Raw genomic sequence first — 20,416 nt, 5'->3', positions numbered from 1 at the left:
TGATGTTTTCCTCTTGTAGTTAATCCTGGTTTCATTATGTATTCCAATTAATATGATGGGATGCCTCTGGTAATTTGGATTAGCTGGATAAACAAACCCACCCGGTGGAGTGCTGAGCTACAAGTCCTATGACACAACTGGAGCGGGATATTCTAAAAAGTCAAGGTCGTGGGTGGCCAAGAGGGCCCACTTGGAGACTTGGGATCTCAGTAGGAAATGCAAAGGTTGCAACCAGCTGGACGGCCAAAGAGAATCAACTAGTTTAGTTCTGATCTGAGTAGATCATAACAGGAAATACCCTAGCCCTGGGAATCGGGGCTCGGCCATCCTTCGTTTGCGATCCATGATTGCATCTGTACTTGTTTTCACTATTTTCACTTGGTTGCGCACAGCTTTTAACTCTAATGTACTGCAGCATTGGATGCCAATATCAGCGTAAAAGAAGTCTTTGGATCTCTCCGGCATCACATGGTATGACTATCACGCCTTGATGGTAATATCCAAATTCTCTTTCTGCTTCTTCTAGTAACTTGATAAAAGTAGGATGAGAAAGATAATCTAAAGCCACTGAAAATTTCCTTGGCTCTGAATTCTCCCCTAGAGCGACCACCGAGAAGTGCCCCTTTTCTGTTGTTATTGTAACATGAGCTTTCCATTTCTTCCAGCTGCTAATGTTGTGGAGAAACGTCTTTTCGAAAAGCTCATTCTTATTCTTCTGATGTGCCAAAAAAGTGCAAGTTGTTGTTTCTTTCTTTTGAAATTTTTAAGTGACATTTTCAGGGGAATTGGAATCTCATATATATAGTATGTGATCGACTACTGTGTCCGCCTTTATTTTCTCATTTGGCAATCTATTTGTGGGTTATCTAATTTGTCCTCCACAGAAAGGGACACACCAGACATGTCACTGTTGAAGGGGTCTTGAGTAACACGGATTGCCAGTTAAAAAGCTTATTTGTCCAGTTTATAGTTTAATTTTTACGCTGTTCTGTTCCATACTGTCCTATAACTTCCTTGTCCTTTTCTTCTATTTATTCGCTTGTTTTCTTTAGCATGATTCAGAAATCCTCTAAACCCAGTTGGTGCAGGGTTCTAAATTCAATGCATCAAGGATCTACTCATCTACTCTTCTCCACTTACATGTTAAGCTTCGTCTTTTGCAGGACTCGAATTTGTGAGCTGCACTTAGTGATCTAGCTATTGAACCAAAACACCAAAAAATAAAACTCTTGAATTATATTGTATGGTACCATACAGTTTTGTATCAGAAACAACCTCTTCCCAAGGTAGAGGTAAGGTCTTCGTACATATTACCTTCCCCATATCCCACTTGTCGGATTACACTGGATAGTGGTTGTTGTTGTGTTGTTGGTACCATACAATAAAAAAGGCAATTTAGTGCACTAAAGCTCCCGCTATATGTAGGGTTAGGGGAAAGGGCTGGACCACTGGGATCTATTGTACCCTATTGGTACCATACAGTGTACTGGCTAGGGTAGAAACCACAGAAAGTTTGAAAGGTGAAAAGGACTGTTCACCAAAGATGTTTTCTTTTTGGCTAGTAAAGAATTTGAATGTTAAGCATACTAAAAACGAGGCATTTACAGGTTCACGTACATAAAAGTTAGCTTGGTACAATGCACTTCGTATAGATATTATATTCATGCTAAGCTGCTATGATAGTAACATTTTTGCTATCTTCCCAGCTGGTCCCTTATTTCAGCCTCTTCTTCTTTCATCAATTCATTCTGTTTTTGCAATAAAAGGGCAGCCCGGTGCACTAAAGTATCCGCTATACACGAGGTCTAGGCTAAGAACCGGACCACATTGATCTATTGTACGCAGTCTCATTTTACATTTCTGCAAGGGATTGTTTCCACGGCTTGAACTCGTGACCTCCTGATCACATGACAACAACTTCACCATACTCCGAGGCTCCCCTTCTCTCTCCACTTTTGAAATGTTCTCATTTTCTCACTCTTCCATTCCACTACGTGGTATAATATGAACTGTTCAATTTGAACAGTTGACTACCTTAGAATTTTTCTCTTCTAAAAATGCAATCAATTCTTTGGACCAAGACAGCTATTGTAGTACTGTTAGTAACAGTATTTTCTTTCTGTCTCAACAGTAGTTCTTTCATAGTTCCACTTAGATTCCGAAAACCACTCGAAAATGCTGCGAAAGTACATGCACTCCAACTTGATAGTTCCAAGCTTTTGGTTGACACCCTCGCTGATTTTGTCAATTAACACAATATCGTCAACAAGTAGCATATATCAAGAGACCTCATCTTGTATTTTGTTGGTTAGCTCATCCATTTCTAGAGTATAGAACCATTGCTTTGGATAATTTCTATAAATCTCCTATTAGTTTCATGCTAGTGACGGCTCCTTCACACATGTCCATATTATTTAGGGAAATACTCAAAAAAAAAAAAATACTGAACTTTGACCGAATTTGCAATTGAGCATACTGAACTTTGCGGGGTCTATTACCCCTAGACTTCTTTTTTCTGCCCACTTGGACAAGTGCGTGTAATTCACGTGCATTGGATGCGTGAGAGTATTAAAAAAATGTTAAAAACCTTTTTTTTATCAAATAGCCCTCAATTTTTTGATTTTTTAAAATTTTTATATTTTTTATTTATTTTTTCATTGTTTTTCTTCTCTCTTCTTTCTTTCTCTCTTCTCTCTTCCTTCTTTCTTCTCTTCAATGGTGCTTCTTTCTTTCATCTTCAATACACCCAATTCATTTTCATCAATTTGACCCAATTTCAAATTGAAAAAGAAAAATTTAGCGCAAAATTAAAAAACTAATCATCTTTTACGTTTGGTCGGGAAAAAAAATTTTCTCCTCTCTTCTTTCTTTCTTCTCTTCAATGGTGCTCCAAAGGCACTTCTTTCTTTCATCTTCAACACACCCAATTCATTTCCATCAATTTGACCCAATTTCAAATTGAAAAAGAAAAACTATCGCAAAATTGAAAATCTAATCATCTTTTACGTTTGGTCGAAAGAAAAATCAAATCTTTATCAAATTTGAGAGGGAATTAATTCCACCATTGCTGCCGGCAACCACCATTACAGCCGACATTTGGGCATTATTACGCAACTTTGTGTAACACTCCGCATTTTTGAGTTAGAAATCGAAACTCCGTTCCTACGTGCGTAAGCTCTAATTCCATCGTTTATATTTAAATCCATGTGTCATGATCTTTCTCATAGTGTATGAAGTGATTATGAGGTGAAAAGTGTTCATAAAAATCACTTGGAGCAAAGTTGAGCTAAGAGTCATTCATTCATCCAAAGTTTGATATTCGATTCTACACGGATCTATTTTGAACGGGTATAACTTTTTATACACATAGAATTTTTCAGCTCAAGACCCACCAAATTGTAGATAATTGAATTATCTTCCAACAATATCAATTTTGCCAAAATCCGATAAACGAACGAAAAGTTATGGCATTTTTTGTGTAAGGCCGTAAGCCAACGCGATCTTGATGCGTCGTGTCAACTGTGCCCCGGCACGAAACCTGACGCAAATCTAAAGTGGTTTTACGCGTTATTTCAATTTCTAAAGGGTCTAGGGTTTACTTTAGTCATATTCCCTCACCCAAATTTCGTCCCTAAACATCCTTAAACGATATTAGGTCACAAATAACGTTTCAACTCTCTAAGATCCCTAATTCATCTTTCAAGAACCCAAGAGGAGAAAACAACTAAGGTTTGGACAATCAAGGTTAAAGGTCAAATCTTTTTAAAATTTCTTCGTGATTCTTCGCAATTAAGGTACGCGGGGTTTTCCTAAACTACATGGGCATAAGAAAATTGTCTCAACAACATTTAAACATTGTGAAATCATGAATTCATGAAGGGGTTTTGCAATTTCTATTACAATTTTGCATTACGAATTCTTTAATGATATTATTGTTTTGGTCTTGAGGCCTTTCCCTTACATTTGATTTGCAATCATGTATAAGTATATAAATATGTAGGTGTTTGATGAGTTTGAACGATGAATTGAAAGCATGAACTATTAGAAATCCCTCTCTTTACAAGCTTTCTTGTTTTTGTAAGTTATGATTTACTTGAAATGCATTTTTGAAAGCATGATATAAATGTCTTAATTATTGTTTATGACTTGATTATGGTGTTAAATTAAAGAGGGGGTGTTTTATACTTGGTGTTAAAGGTTAAAGATGTTTATTAAGAAAATTGCATGTTTTGTCACAAGTTTCATGACCACCATATATTCGTTGAAATGCTGAAAAGAATGATTTTTATATGATCTGATAAATGTTTGAAGTATGAATCTTTTGAATTGTTTGAAGTATGGTGGTCCAAGCTTTATGTTTTGAAAGATGATATTTTTTTATGATAATTATGGCTTAGGAACATGACTTGCAAGTCTTGGTATGACGATACCAAATCATATAAGGTCATGGTAAACTCAGAACAGAATATAGATTTCATTTCAGATTTCAGATTTTGAATTCAGACAGACGCATGTTTAGAACAGGTTAAAAATGAGCACTAAGAGAGTTAGGTGGTTACCCGAAGTAGGTGTGGGTCATACGATTCATTCCTCGAAACCATGTTATGTCGATACGGGTTTATTATTTCCCCACGAGGGATTATACGCTGGCCTAGTGCCCTGTGGCGTATCAGATTCAGATACTTCAATCCTTGCGGTAAACTTGGGTTGGGGGCTTGGCCGTCGAGTTAATGGCGGATCCCATATTGCCCGTGGGAAATTTTCAGCTATGTAGGATGTACCACCTAGCTCAGAAGTAATACAAAGTATAGAATTGCATTGACAAGATTGTTTTAAGATGATTTGTGATGACCCATGTATTTTAAACTACTTCATGCATAACGTTTTATGACTTGCTCTCACCTATGTTATATATGTATAAATTCATTATTTTGGATTGCTCTACGTACCAGTACAGCTGTATTGACCCCCTTATATTTCAGGATTCTGAGACACAGTCCTCGGGTCCCATTAAGCAGTGAATTGACTTGTCAGAAGTTTGTAGCTGGTGAGCCTCCCTTACTTCGATAGGCCTGGATTAGAACTTGTTATTGTTATTTCATTTTGATTCATAGTCCAGTTGGGGGCCTTGTCCCAGATTTTAGATAAATGTCATTTCAGTTGTTAGAGATTTCGCAGACTGATGTTAGATGTTATTAGAGGTTTATGATTTCCATTCCAGATTGTTCCATTGAATTGTGATATTGACCATGATTCCGTATTGTTTTATATTTTCACATTTTCCTTCATATTATATGAAAGTGTGCATGATTGCCAGATAGAGAAGGGTGCTCGGGCCTTCACGGTTCAGGATGCCCATCACGGCTAGGGCCCCGGCTAGGGTCGTGACACTTTGGAAAAGTGTTTCATTCGATTTGAATAAAATTATTGAAGAAAGTTTTCGATTTGAATTTGAAATTTGAAAAAAAAATTTAGTATGAACTAAATAAAAGTCAAATTTTAAGAACTAAAAATCAAGATTTTGGTGAAAAATGGTGAAACAATAATGAAAATTGATAAAAAGAATAAGAATGGAAAGAAAGTAAACAAAAATTAATTTTTAAAAAAAACATGTAAAAACGAGATTGGCACGTGTATTACACCATCAGTCGCCAAAACTGGGTATAGCGTTTTGGGGGAATTAAATCCACTTTAAAAAAGTATAGATGGGTAATAGGACCCCCGCAAAGTTCAGTATGCTCAACTATAAATCCGGTCAAAGTTCAGGTACTGCAAATCTGGTCAAAGTTCAGATATTTTCTGAGTATTTTCCCTATTATTTAATATGCACAGGACAAAGAACATTTCAAAAATTATGTACAACCTATAGAAGTGTAAGAAAGAAGTATAAGATATATCTACATTCAACAAGAAGGTTCCTATAAACGTGGTTAAGTACAGAACTGCGAAAATTAAGAATGTCTGATTCTTGCTCTCTAATGCATAATCTCACTTTCGATTAGCTTATGTTTTTGTCTTGTAATTGGTTAACGTTTCATAATCGTATTATAACTAAAATGATGGGATGCCTCTGCCAATTCACTAATTGTTTCTTCCCCTTAACTATGAGGAGTGTGTGTCTATCTCCAAGAATCAATTTGAATTCATGTACAGCGATCAACTACATAAGTCATTTATCTAATAACAAGATTTATTGGATATTGGAGCCAGGGGCGGCTAAATAAAATGCCGCCTAAAGCCAACTTTTAACGGGGGCTATATTTCTTTTAAAAAAACACATAATATATACATTCTTATTAAGTAGTAATTTCTTTTAGTTTCTTGAGATATATAGTTTTTAATAATCTTTTTATAAACTATTTTATCTGACATTATTTATCTTAGCCTTAGATAATAGAATCTGATTAAAATGTTGAGTTTGAGTTTGAGTAAAAATCAATATCCTTAACAAGAGGTCTTGAGTTTGAGTTTTCAAATTAAAAAACAATCTTGCTAGGAAGGATTTCCTTCTTCAATCGACCTTGTGGCGCGAATTTAAATTAATTGAAAATTTTAATAGAGATATCAAATATCGAATGAAAAAAATGGAGTCCCAAATATGTTGAGGCTTAAAGCCCTTACTTTGAAAGCTTTATTTCTAGCTGGCCCTGGTTGGAGCAGTTTAGAGACAGAAAGAGAGACTTACACATGGTGTTCATTGACCTACAAATGGTATACAATAAAGTCTCCTTAAGCCCTTTGGAAATGTTTAGTAGGCTGAAAGTTTGGAGGCGAGCCTTAGAGCCTGAAGGTTTTACGTTGAGTAGGATTAAAATAGAGTACCTAGAGTGCAAGTTCAATGACTTAACGCATAAGGCAGAGGTGGAAGGGAAGATCAATGCACAAATCATATCCAAAAGAGGAAGTTCTAAGTATCTTGAGTCCATAATTCAAGAAAATAGAAAAATTGACGATGATATTGCACATCGTATTAGTCTGGGGTGTGAATGGAGACTCAAGGTACTGTTCTTTAAGAATGTATCATCAAGGTTTCAAGGTAAATTCTACAGAGTGGTGGTTAGACCAACATTATGATTCGGGGCAGAGTGTTGACCGGTCAAGAACGTTGACGCTCAAAAGATGAAGGTAACAAAATTGAGGATGCCCAAATATATGTGTGAGCATACAAAGAAAGATATGACTTGATACAACTATACACAAAACAACCCCCTCCCCCCAATATATCCACTAATCAAAGGGATTCTTGGACCGATTGGAGACCACACTCAGATTCAACAATGACAACAACAATAACGAGATGAAGGGTGTGTTTTAACACCAAAACAACCACTCAAACTATAATTATCAACAATAATATGAAGACAAGATGAACAACAACAATGTTATAATCAAGAACAACAAGTTACGGATCACAAGAACTAGAACAAACACTAACAAGAATTACAATAAAAGAAATGGGATAGATAGATAGACTACACAAAGGTATAATCTTAAGAACCCAAGAGCTTATTCCACTCTTGGACCATTAACATCACACACAGTAATTCACCTATCTCTTACGTGACATAAGATCGGATTTCACCTCTCTAGCATCTACATTTTCAAGCAAAATACAATAACTAGTGAGTCCACACTAGATCTTGTCCTAGTTTCGGCGAAGCCTCTTTAGAGAGAGGACTTGTGTTCTTTTGGTGTTCTTTTGAGCTCCTTTTTCAATTCAAATTTCAAGACTCAAAAGTCTTTGACTAGACTAGTACTTCTCCTTAAACATAGACCCTTGTTTTTATGGAAAAGGGTTGAGATGTGATGTAGTTTTTTGGTTGTTGGGGGTCTTTCAAGACTTAACAAGTACTACACCTTGTCTTTCACCTTTCTAAGATCTAAAGTTCACTTAGTGTTAGAAAGGTGATGAATATGGTGAAAACTTCAAGAACACAACAACCACAACAAGAACAACTAACAACAATCTCCCAAGAACAACAACAAGTCCACAACAACAAAGGCCAACAACAAAATACAAGTCCTTTTAGTGTGGTATTTTGGTCTTAACAAGGGGTGAAGGTTGTGATGAACAACAAGAACGTGACAACAAATTTTCAAGAACAACAACACCAAACCGCACCAACAATGTTCAAGTTTGGAACCGCAACAACAATACCAACAAGAATCGTTCAAGCTCAACTTGGATCTTGACTCAATAGTGTTAGTGAAGAAAGAGTCTAACACAAGAAACAACGAACAAGTGAAAATATACCTAGATATAGACTCAAACTCGGCCAAGACAACTACAACAAGAACACAAACACAGGCAGATTGCTATTTTTTTAGATTTTTCACCTTTCAACAATTTATTTTTTATTTTCAAGTTTACGAGCTCAAGATTGATCTTGTGGGAACAAGATCAAGCCATGCTCTGATACTAAATGATACAATAAGAACAAGGGATACACGAAACACACCCTAAATTAGTCCACTAATCAAAGAAATTCTTGGACCGATTGGAGACCACACTCGAATTCAACAATGACAACAAAAATAACGAGATGAAACGTGTGTTTTAACACCAAAACAACCACCCAAACTATGATTATCAACAACAATATGAAGACAATATGAACAACAACAATGTTATAACCAAGAACAACAAGTTACAGATACAAAAACTAGAACAAACACTAACAAGAATTACAATAAAAGAAACGGGATAGATAGATAGATAGACTACACAAAGGTATAATCTTAAGAACCCAAGAGCTTATTCCACTCTTGGACCCTTGACATCACACACAATGATTCACCTATCTCTTACGTGACACAAGATCAGATTCCACCTCTATAGCATCTACGTTTCCAAGCAAAATACAATCACTAGTGAGTCCACACTAGATCTTGTCCTAGTTTCGGCCAAACCTCTTTAGAGAGAGGACTTGTGTTCTTTTGGTGTCTTAAGACTTACAACATTCTCAAAAATCTAACTAAAGAAATCCTACAATGTTCTACATTACATAATAGAAACTAAAATGATCAAAAGGCCCCTCTACTAAGGGCGCCCATCAAGTGTAGATTAAGTGTGGTGTTTGGACGGTTTTAGTGTGCATTTTGGGTCTCTTTTACACTTCAATTGCACACACCAAGGCTCAGATCCAATGCACACTCTCACAAGTCCATATCCGTGATTATTCTCGTATCATGACTAAGACTGAGTATACGGGGTAGGGTAAAAGTGGCCTCCATGGCGTATCAAATGAGAGAAGCGAGACTGAGATAGCTCAAGCATGTGAAGAGGAGGTGCACGGATGCACTTGTAAGGAGATGTGAGAGGTTGGTTGTAGCAAGAGTTAAGAGAGGTAGAGATAGACTGAGAAGAACTAGGAGGGGGTGTAAACTGTTTTCACCCAATCAATTTTTTAGTACATACATCGGGTTTGGGCTAAAATTATTAAACTCCTATGAACTATATATAAGTTATACACTAGATTCAACCGTGGTTGACATCAGTAGACTAGTTACTTTTAACTAGACGTATAATGCGGATTAGAATTAATAAATTTATCTTTTTTCATTAAAAAACGAGTAGTTGAAGAAGTTCTTGAGATTTTACACTTACTATATTCTTTGGTTTTTCATTTTTGATATTTATATTGGGATTCTATTAAATTTGGATTCGCGATTAAGAAGACCCACACTAAGAGTAAAGCATCCTAACAAAGGCGAGTTTGTATCCAACAGCTTGAAGTCCAGATTTTTTGATAAAGAATGAAAGAGTATTTATCACTTCACCACAACTCTTATCGATTTACATGAGATATACCATGCTTGGTTCAATTGTTCAATTCCATGTCGCTCTCAATTGATATGAGCCTTCCGCCTAAAACTCTTTTAGAATGTCAAAGGTTAAAACTAAAATTAAACGTGTATCAAAGTTTATTTAATAAAAATAAAAATAAAATGCATGGTTAACATTAAATTTCAGACAAGAGGGAGTTGTTCGGATGGTAAGCACCCCTCACATACAGCCCAGAGTTGTGAGTTAAAAGAAATGTTAAATTTTGTATATTTCATTTTTAATCTAATAATAATCTTCTTGTTTAGTCATCTTATTATAGTTTCCCTCAATATCATTCCAGTACAATTTATTTGCGACTCAAACTACGTAGTTTGATCTACTGGTCTAATGTTAATATCACTTCGTAGTTGTTTTGTCTAATGAAAATGTATATGTATAATTGTATACGTTCTATGATACATTAAATTAATGTTTGCTATCTTATGGAGTATTACAACAAGTGAGATACAAAAGTCTTCAAAACCACTATTTGGATTCCATCACCTCCAGTTACATTATACTTGGGTTGCCCCATGTAGCAACTCCAAAGTCCACATTAAATTGATAGTAATATCAAATTAGAGGATTACAACATAAAGAGGAAACAAAAACATTAATGAAAGTACTTTTAATAATTGCAACTGAATCAGTCTCATTCACCACTTCTAGCACATATTTGCTTACAAGTTGACTTGGTTCACAACACCCTATCTACTCTGGAAGTAAAAAATGGTCTATTTCAATAGCATGGTGGCCAAATTTGCTAGAAAGTTGAAGGCATCCACTTTCTTTGAAGGGGAATTAGCTAAGTTGATCAACCTTGGTAATGCTCCTATGAAGACCAAAGTCATGGATTTCTTTCTTGAAGGCCATTGGGATCAAATCAAACCAAACTTCTAGTCTTTCTTCCACCAAGACTAATCAATTCTATCTAATCTATTCAGATTTTGATAATAGAATGGAGTGTACAAATTGGACTCTTTGACTCCAACAGGTTCTTTCAGCTGCAGATCAGCCTGGCAACAAGTGAGAACTCACAACAATGCCTCTCTCACTTCTGCCATGATCTGGAGAAAGAAACTCGGGCCTATATGACGTGACTGATTAATAGATCCACTTTTGTCATATATTTCAAACATCACACCGAATAGATATCATATTCATCGAATATAATTCATGTTCAAGATTTCTTGATGGTGAAATGGTAGACATTCGAGACTCAAAATCTCATCTAAATTAAATGTTCCTTCTTCATGTTAAAACTAATTTCGGGAAGATTAGCTACTGATAATTCACTACTCTTCATTAATATGGTTAACAACAAAATAAGGTCAACTTGAGACTTGGAGCCCATTGTGGAGCAGATTAATTACTAATTTGGACATAGTTGTGAATTTCTCTTTTAATCACAAATTATGTTGGCTGATTTCTTAGCTAACCATGATATGAAGAAAGCTCAAAAAGTGTATAATATCTAGAACACTTTTGACTTATGTTTCCAAACATAATCCTTTATGAAATATAATTTAGAAGAACTATAGCAATCTTCCATCACAGAACACCTTAGTAATTTAGGTATGTCTTATGTGTCAAAAATGATCAAATCTAGAAACTCTAAAGCCCAACAATGGAAGCTCCCATGTACAGAGTAGAGGAAGGAATTGTGTATTGAGTGTATTAGTAGTTACAATACAATTCAGTTGTGCTTATACATGTATATATATACTTGATTACTCCTTCTAGAAGCTTCTTAAACCGACTCAATCATTAATTGCCAGCTCACACTCCTAACTAACTAACTGAATCAATGTAACAATGAATTAATTAAGCAGTGCTCTAACTAGCTAACTCTCTAACTAGCTAACTAACAGCTAGAATTAGTAACTAATTTCAATACTACCCTAAAGCTGCAGGGTGCAAAATATTGAGCACACCAAGCTTGCTCATCAGATATGAGTATTGATCATTCCCCAAACTTTTAGTTAGAATATCTGCTAGTTGAGATTGTGTTGGAGTATACATAGTCTGCACCAAACCACTCTTGATTTTGTCCCTGATGAAATGGTTATCAATCTCTATATGTTTGGTTCTCTCATGGAAGATAGGATTGGCTGCCAGATGCATAGCTAATTTGCTATCACTGAACAATGTGATAGGCTTAGGAATGAGGACATTTGAACAACCCTCTAGCCAAGTTAGCTCTGTAACAACCGAGGTCATGCTTCTGTACTCAGCCTCAGCTGAGCTTCTAAAGACTGTGTGTTGCTTCTTTGACTTCCGGGATATTAAAGATCCACCAAACTGTACAACAGAACTTCTTGTATTGGGGCATGCTGCCTAGTCAGAGTCACACAGATCCACCAAACTGTACAACAGAACTTCTTGTATTGGGGCATCCTGCCTAGTCAGAGTCACACCAGCATACAAGATCTGTATCAGCCTGAGCCTTCATCCAAATTCCTTGACCAACTGAACCTTTTAGATATCTGATCACCCTATATGTAGCATCTAGATACGATCTTTTAGGCATTTGTATGAATTAACTTAATGTTTGAACAACATAACTAATATCTAGTCTTGTGGTAGTATCATATATAAGTTTCCCAACTAGTCTTTGATACAAAGTTGCATCCCTCAAGACAACATCACCAGTGATGTCTGCAGCTTTATCATATTCTACTGATGTCAACTTGATATTAGATTCTAATGGTGTAAGTTTTGGTTTTGCACTAGCAAGACCAGTCTTAGAGATTAGTCATAGTATATATTTTCTTTGGTTCAGTATAACACCTTGATTTGATCTTAGAACTTCAATTTCTAGGAAATATTTAAGCCCACCTAAGTGCTTGAGCTTGAACTGCCTGTGTAGTACTTCCTTTGCCTCAGAAATCATAGATTCATTATCACCAGTGATGAGCAAATCATCCACATAAACCAATATTATCACTATTCCTTCTAGCTTCTTGAATGTAAATAATGAGTAATCATGAGCACTTTGAGTAAAACCTGCATTTAGAAGGGCTACTGTGAGCTTGATATTCCATTTTCTAGAGGCTTGTTTAAGTCCATACAAGGACTTAAGTAATTTACAGACTTTGTGAGTTCTTTTCTGCTGAAATCCTTAAGGCATCTTCATATATATACTTCTTCTAGATCACATTGTAAGAAAGTATTATAAACGTCTATTTGGTACATAGACAAACTTCTTGAAACAGCAAAAACACTAACACATCTGACAGTCACCATCTTAGCCACAGGGTGAAAATAAGTCATGGTAATCTAGTCCCTCTTATTGGATGTAACCTTTAGCAATTAGCCTTGTCTTGAACCTCTCAACCTCTCCATTTGCCTTGTACTTGATCTTATATACCCACGTTGAACCAATAACATTCTTGCCAGGAGGTAGATCAACTATTTTTAAGTGTTATTAGACGTGACATGGAACAGTTACAACTTACTGAGGACATGACCCTTGATAGAAAGGTTTGGAAGAAGAGTACTAAGCTAGAGGGCTAAGGAGTGGGGTCGAGTCGTAGTCTATAGATAGAAGGGTTAAGGGTAGCTTGGTTGGTAGCTCTAGGTTTGGGGGACGGAGGGTCCTTGGTGGGTTAACTATACGTCTTGTTTGTGAATATTGATTCTTTGTTACTTTAACATAATGCTTGCCTTTTTGTTTAATTATACTTTATTTTTGTGGATGTTGGTGCTATGTTATTTTATTATTTTGTTTGTCTGTTGGTCTACAGTCCTTGGTCCTGAGCAGAGGGTCTATCGGAAATAGCCTCTCTACCTCCGTCGAGGATAGTGGTACGGACTGCATATATTTTACCCTCCCCAGACCCCACTATGTGGGAATATACTGGGTATGTTATTGTTGTTGTATTATCCTCCAGTGCTTAAATCTCCAACTTCATAGCTTTTATCCATCTGTTATCTTTGGCTGCCTGACTGAAAAACTGTGGCTCCACCAGAGTTGAAAAACTGCTCACATAGCTTTGATAGGTAGAAGTGGTATTCTTGTAAGACAAATAGTTAGCAATGGCATATCTTGTGCCTTTTCTCTTCCCTGGCATTGCATAGTCCTTCATCCAAATTGGTTACTTTGTCACTCTAGGAGTTCTTCTAGATGGGCAATATACTGGCTCTGTATTGTCTGAGGGTGAAGATATTAGTTTATTTAATTGACTGTCAAGGTACTCTGTTGTGTCTACTGGTGGAGCAAGTATTGATAAATCTTAAGACATCTCTTCATTAGTATGATCATCATCAGGATCTTCTTAAATTAGTGAACTTGCATCATCAGAATTATCTATATATGGCTTAATCAATTCATGTGGGTGATTTTGACTCCTTATCTTAGCAAATAGAAACACATTTTCTTGGAATGTCACATCCCTGCTAACATACAACTTGTTGGATGTCAAATCTAGCAAAAAATATCCTTTCTGAGTGTTAAAACAGTCCATTAACACTGCAGGTCTGGCTCTTTTAGAAAACTTGTCATTCTTAGACAATGTAGAAGCATAACATAAGAAGACTAACACCTTCTATATGTTAGTGAAGGGACCTTAGAGAACAACACTTCATGGATACTTTTACCATCTATAGATGATGATGGTATCATATTTATAAGATACAAAGGAGCTTGAACAAATAATCCCTAAAATATAATAGGTATTTATGATTGAAACCTGATAGCTCAAGCTATATTCAGAATTTACCTGTGCATTTTTCCTACTATATCATTTTGTTGTGGTGTGTAAGGGCAACTGTTTTGATGTAAGACACCTAAGGACTTAACCAACATATTACACTGTTTGTTGAAAAAATTAGTTCTATTATCAGTTCTTATAACCTTACATAGGTTCCAAATTGAGTTTTAATCATCAACAGGAAATCCTTGAGAGCTACAATACATTCAGACCCAAGTTACAATAAATGGATCCATATATATCTACTACAGTCATCCACAATTGTATAGAAATAGAAATTCTTATCAAAAGTTAGAGTTTTATAAGGACCCATAGGTCCATATGCACAACTTCAAAGCATACATTTGATTTAGTTTCACATGCAGGGAATAACAATCTGGACTGCTTGGCTAGTAGACATATATGACACTTATTTAGAACAGATAGACCTGTTACAGCCTTCTTCTGACCCTTAAGTTCGCTCTTTACTCTAAGTTCATTCTTGAGAATGTATAAGCCTCATCTTTCTCTATTAATACCCTTCACCTTGCCACTGTAGAGATCCTGAAATACATAAAAATCAGAATAAAATGATACAAAGCAAGGTAACTGTGTAGTAACCTTGGAAACTAATAGTAAACTCAGTTTAAAATTAGGCATAAACAAGACATCATGCACAGTTTTATTTTGTAGCACTATTGTTTCTCCAAAGTGTAATATATCAGCCTTTGCTCTATTTGGAAGGTTCACTTTATCCATTCCTGTTTTAACTTTTTCTTTCTTTGTGAACAAAGTTTTACTTGCTGTAATATGGTGAGTAGCAGCAGAATCCACTATCCGTTCTTGTATCTCAACATTAGAGAATGAGCAGGTGACTATACCTGTCATATTAGAATGCTTCATATCTTGTTGATCCTTATTCAAAAGTTACATGATCTGCTTGTAGTCTCCATCAGTGAACCCCTGTCCTTTTGCAAGCATTGCACCATTAGTTTTCTTGTGGCTTACATATCTAGTTGTAGTAACTTGACTTGCATTTTCAATAGAAAATTTGTTGTTAAAACTGTTATGTGAAACCTGAGTATTGACCTGTCCTGCAAATTGGCATCCATGATGTCCTTGAGTATTAAACTTCCTAGGTTCCTGATGATTTCCTCCACTATATCCATCGGTATTCTTTTGGTACATAAAGCCCTTTGAACCTCCATTATTATTGGCCTTTCTTCTTAGTTTCCAGTCATTAGGATAGACTATTAATTTGTAGCAGTTGATGTGTCCACTAAAATGACAATAATCACATGTCTTTGTTTTGTAACTCTAATTCCTATAAACCGTGTCTGAGCCTTTATTAACCTGCATTTCCATAGGATCTAGCTTCTCACTTATAACAGATGCACAAGCAAGTTGTTAAAGATCATCTTCTGCTATCATGGCATACACTTGATTGAGAGTCGGTGTAATTCCTTTTAATATGATCTGTCTTCTAGCTTGATCATAGGAGTCATTTAAACCACCTAGGAATTGCATCAATCTCAACCCAGATAAATGATCTGCATAATCTTTGGACCTTGGACAGCCATATAATGGAGCTGGAATCATTGTATCATACTCATTTCATAAGCTTTTTAGCTTGGTAAAATAGGTAGCAACTGACTCAGTTCCTTGAGACAGTGTGTTGATCTCTCTATGTAACTGATACAATCTATACGATTCACCTTATCAAACCTCTCCTTTAAGTCTTCCCATACTTCATGAGAATTTGTTGCATAAATAATTTCATTCAACATTTCTGTACCCACTGAGCTCTCAGCTCAGATAGGACTATTGCATTACAAGTTTACCATTGTTCATGTAATTTTTTCCTATACATCTCCTTGCTACAAACTCCAGTCACAAAGCCAAACTTCCTTTTCCCCATTGGGGCAATCCACATCGATCGACTCCAAACACTATAATCCTCCAATCCAACCAGCTTGATTGAAATTAATGCAGCACCATATACATTTGATGTTCCTGTAAACAAAAGATCACCGGGGTCATTTTTGGTGCCATTTCTGGCTTCTTTGTGTCAATTTTAGCTAAGAAAGAGTGAATCACTTGAAGCAAAAACCTAGCTCCAATAGAAATCTACTCCCCAATATAGCATAGATCTAAACTCTACTAATCTTTTCCATGATCGTGCACTCTAATACCATGTCAAAAATGATCAAATCTAGAGACTCTAAAGCTCAACAATGGAAGCTCCCATATACAGAGTAGATAAAGGAATTGTGTATTGAGTGCATTAGTAGTTACTATACAATTTAGTTGTGCTTATACATGTATATATATATATATATATGACTCAATCATTAATTGTCAGCTCACACTCCTAACTAACTAAATAAACCAATGTAACGGTGAATTAATGAAACAGTGCTCTGCAGCTAACTAACTCTGTAACAAGCAGGGGCAGATCTATTAAGGCCCGTGGGGGTAGCACGCCACCCGCAAACTTCGACGGAAACTCTATATATATAGTTGTATATATATAGATATATAGTTAAATATTAAACATGGCACCCGGAATAACAGAGTGTTATCTAGTGCAGTTGGCAAAGTGCTACACTTGTAGACCCAAGGTCACGTGTTCGAACCTGGCCAGCAACATTTGTTTTTTAAAAATCATTTTGGCAGCAAACCAACAGGCGTAATAATTCTCAATTAAATAGGGAAAGCCATACTATTATCAATTTTGTATAAAAATAATCTTATTTTTTGACCCTTTTTTTTAATTTAATTATTTAAAAGGTACTTATATTTCATTAAAATTAAAACAAAAACCCTATTTCCAAAGGAAAGGACCAAATCGAAATATCTATGTTCTTGAGCTTTGTTGCTGCTAGTTGCTCTTTCTCTCTGCACTCTTGCTTGTTGCTTACTCTCTTTGTAAGTTATTTTGAAAAATTATTTTATTTCTCTTTCTTGAACCTAGAAATCCAAATTTGAAATTATCTTGATTTAGGAGAAAATGTTCTAAGTTTGTGAATTGAGATGGAGAATTTTTTTCAAGAAGGCTAATTATTCTCAATCTAGTTCTAGTAATGTCAATGTCAATCGTTCTTGTCTTATAACTGACCTCGATTTGAGTTCACTTAAAGCCGATCCGGGAGAAAGAAGACCTATTTCTGATTATGATCCTCGAATACGAGATGAAGTGAGGAAATATTATATTGAAAAAAGGCCTTGTCAACCTATCTTGAAACCATATCCTTCAAGTGAAATAGGAGGTGGAATGCATCAATTTGCTCCAAGTTGGTTTAAAGGTTCACATTCGACTTAGTTGGAGTATAGTGTGGAGAAAAATGTTGCATATTGTCTTTGATGTTATTTATTCAAAAATGAATTTATTCATGAAACTACGGGTGATTTTTATGCATCAAAAGGTTTTAGGGGTTGGAATAAGGCTCTTGAAAGATTTCGTTTGCATGTCGGTAAAGTTAATAGTGTTCAGCACAAATGTTACAATAAGATGCTAGATTTATCAAATCGTCGTCAATCAATTCAAGTTGTTCTTGATAAACATTCTGAAAAGTCAAATAGTGAGTATCGAATGCGTTTGGAAGCTTCAATTAATGTAGCAAGACTTCTTTTGTATTATGGATTGCCTTTTCGAGGTCATGACGAAAGTGAATCTTCAAGTAATCAAGGCTACTTTTTAGGATTTTTACGGTGGCATGGAGACAGCCATCTATATGTGGGAAAAGTGATATTAGAAAAAGCTCCACAAAATGATACTTTGACTTGTCCTATGATCCAAAAGGATATTGTCAATGCTTGTGCTAAAGAAGCATTGAAAGTTATAATTGCGGACTTGAATGGAGATTATTTTGGTATATTAGTTGATGAATCCAAAGACATCTAACACAAAGAACAAATGGCTCTTGTTTTGAGATATGTTGATAAAAAGGGTGAAGTAGTGGAACAATTTATCGGTCTTGTCCATGTTAGTGATACATCGGCTTGCTCATTGAAGAAAGAAATTTATTCTTTGCTTTCCGATCATTCACTAAGTCCATCCAAAATACGTGGGCAAGGTTATGATGGAGCTAGTAATATGAAGGGAGAGATAAATGATCTCAAAACTTTAATTATGAAAGATAGTCCTTCGGCATATTATATTAATTATTTTGCACATCAATTGCAACTAACACGTGTAGCTATTGCTAAAAAATATGTGGAAGTTGAAGACTTTTTTTATCATGTTACTAATATGTTGAATGTTGTTGGAGGATATTTTAAACGTCGAGATTTACTTCGTCATTACCAAACTAAAAATTTGAAGCAATTACTTGAGTCCGGTGAAGCTCATATCGGACAAGGATTAAATCAAGAGTGTGGGCTTCAAAGACCGGGTAATACTCATTGGGGATCACATTTCAAAACATTGGATAACTTTCTTATTATTTTTCATCCATTGTTCATATGCTTGGAGTGACTGAAATTGAAGGTTCTACTTCAAGTGATAGAAATCAAGCGGAATATCTTTTGACAAAGGTTAGAACATTCAAATTTGTTTTTATGCTTCACTTGATGTTGAAAGTGTTGGCCATGTCAAATGAGTTGAGCAACATTTTACAAAAAAAAAGGTCAAGATATTGTTAATGTCGTGGAGTTTCTTAACATCTCGAAGAAAAGATTGCAAGATATGAGAGAGAATGGGTGGGAATCTTTGTTGAATGATGTTTCTTCATTTTGTGATTCACGTGATATCTTGATTCCCAAATTAGATGAGCCTTATTTTCCCGAAAAGTCAAAGCGTAAGTGTTTAGATGTTTGTTATTTGCACCACTTACGTGTTGAAATCTTTTGTGCAGTCATTGATGTGCAACTTCAAGAGCTTAATGAGCGTTTTGCTGTAGTGAGTAGTGATTTGCTTCTTGGGATGGGTAGCTTGAATCCTGTCAATTCTTTTTCTAACTTTGACAAAGGTAGAATCATGACTTTAGCAAAGTGTTATCTAAATGAGTTTAATGATGGAAAGCTTCGAGCTTTGAGTTACCAACTTGATACCTTCATAATTCATATGTGAGGTGGTAATTCCAAGTTCTCCAACTTGCAAGGAATTTGTGATTTGGCAAAGGCATTAGTTGAGGCAAATCTTGTGGAGACTTATTCACTTGTTTATTTACTTGTGAAGTTGATTTTGATTTTACCCGCCGCTACGGCAACTGTTGAAAGAGCATTCTCTTCCATGAAGCACATAAAAAATGAAGTGTGAAATAGTATTGGTGATCAATATTTAAATGATTGTTTAGTATGTTACATAGAGCGTGATTTATTTGCAAATATAAGTAATGATGCCATCGTTGATCGCTTTCAGAATATGAAAACTCGTCATGGGAAATTGTAATGAATTATGGATATTATGATATTAGTAATATTATTAAAAATTTTAAGTTTGGTCATTTATTATTATTCTTTTATTATTGATTGATTTGTTAATTATCCTATAGACCGAAAAGATAAATAATCCGATTGAATTACGTGGCACCCGGTGAGTTCGAATCCTGGATCCGTCTCTGATAACAAGCTAACTAACAACTAGAATTAGTAACTAATTTCAACATCATGAATCTTTACAATGAAACTTTGTTTTTAACATATAATATGGTGTCGAATGTCGATTAATAAAAGAAATAAGTGGATCTTAAATATTGCATGAATATGGGTTAAAATCCATGTACTTTGTGCTTTTGATTTTTCCTTCAAAATTCATTGACTGATTATTTGACATCTTAAGTACTAGTTCCCAGCAGCCCATGCCAGTGCACGGATCTAATATTTATATTAAATTAATATTATAATAATAATTAATTAATAAGATTTATTTATTTATTCATTTTAAAAAGATTTTGTA

General features: G+C 35.4%; 1 protein-coding gene across 1 annotated transcript; it reads left to right on the top strand.

The window, feature by feature from the left end:
• Window positions 1-18,433: 18,433 nt before the first annotated feature.
• On the top strand, window positions 18,434-19,588 carry LOC124887871 (zinc finger MYM-type protein 1-like). The gene is made up of 2 exons (XM_047397790.1): window positions 18,434-18,911; window positions 19,374-19,588. The coding sequence occupies exons 1-2, from the start codon at window positions 18,434-18,436 to the stop codon at window positions 19,586-19,588; spliced, it is 693 nt and encodes a 230-aa protein (XP_047253746.1).
• The last annotated feature ends 828 nt before the right edge of the window (window positions 19,589-20,416 follow it).

Source organism: Capsicum annuum, chromosome 10 (genome assembly GCF_002878395.1).
Source record: "Capsicum annuum cultivar UCD-10X-F1 chromosome 10, UCD10Xv1.1, whole genome shotgun sequence".
NCBI classification, from domain to species: domain Eukaryota; kingdom Viridiplantae; phylum Streptophyta; class Magnoliopsida; order Solanales; family Solanaceae; genus Capsicum; species Capsicum annuum.
Note: the sequence above shows the minus strand (reverse complement) of the source record. Positions and strands in the feature narration are given on the sequence as shown.

Excerpts from the sequence above, each read along its gene's own strand:
- LOC124887871 (XM_047397790.1), top strand. The coding sequence starts at position 18,434 with ATGGCTCTTGTTTTGAGATATGTTGATAAAAAGGGTGAAGTAGTGGAA. Across the intron at positions 18,912-19,373 it reads GTGTGGGCTTCAAAGACCGG|TCATTGATGTGCAACTTCAA; the intron begins GTAATACTCATT and ends TCTTTTGTGCAG.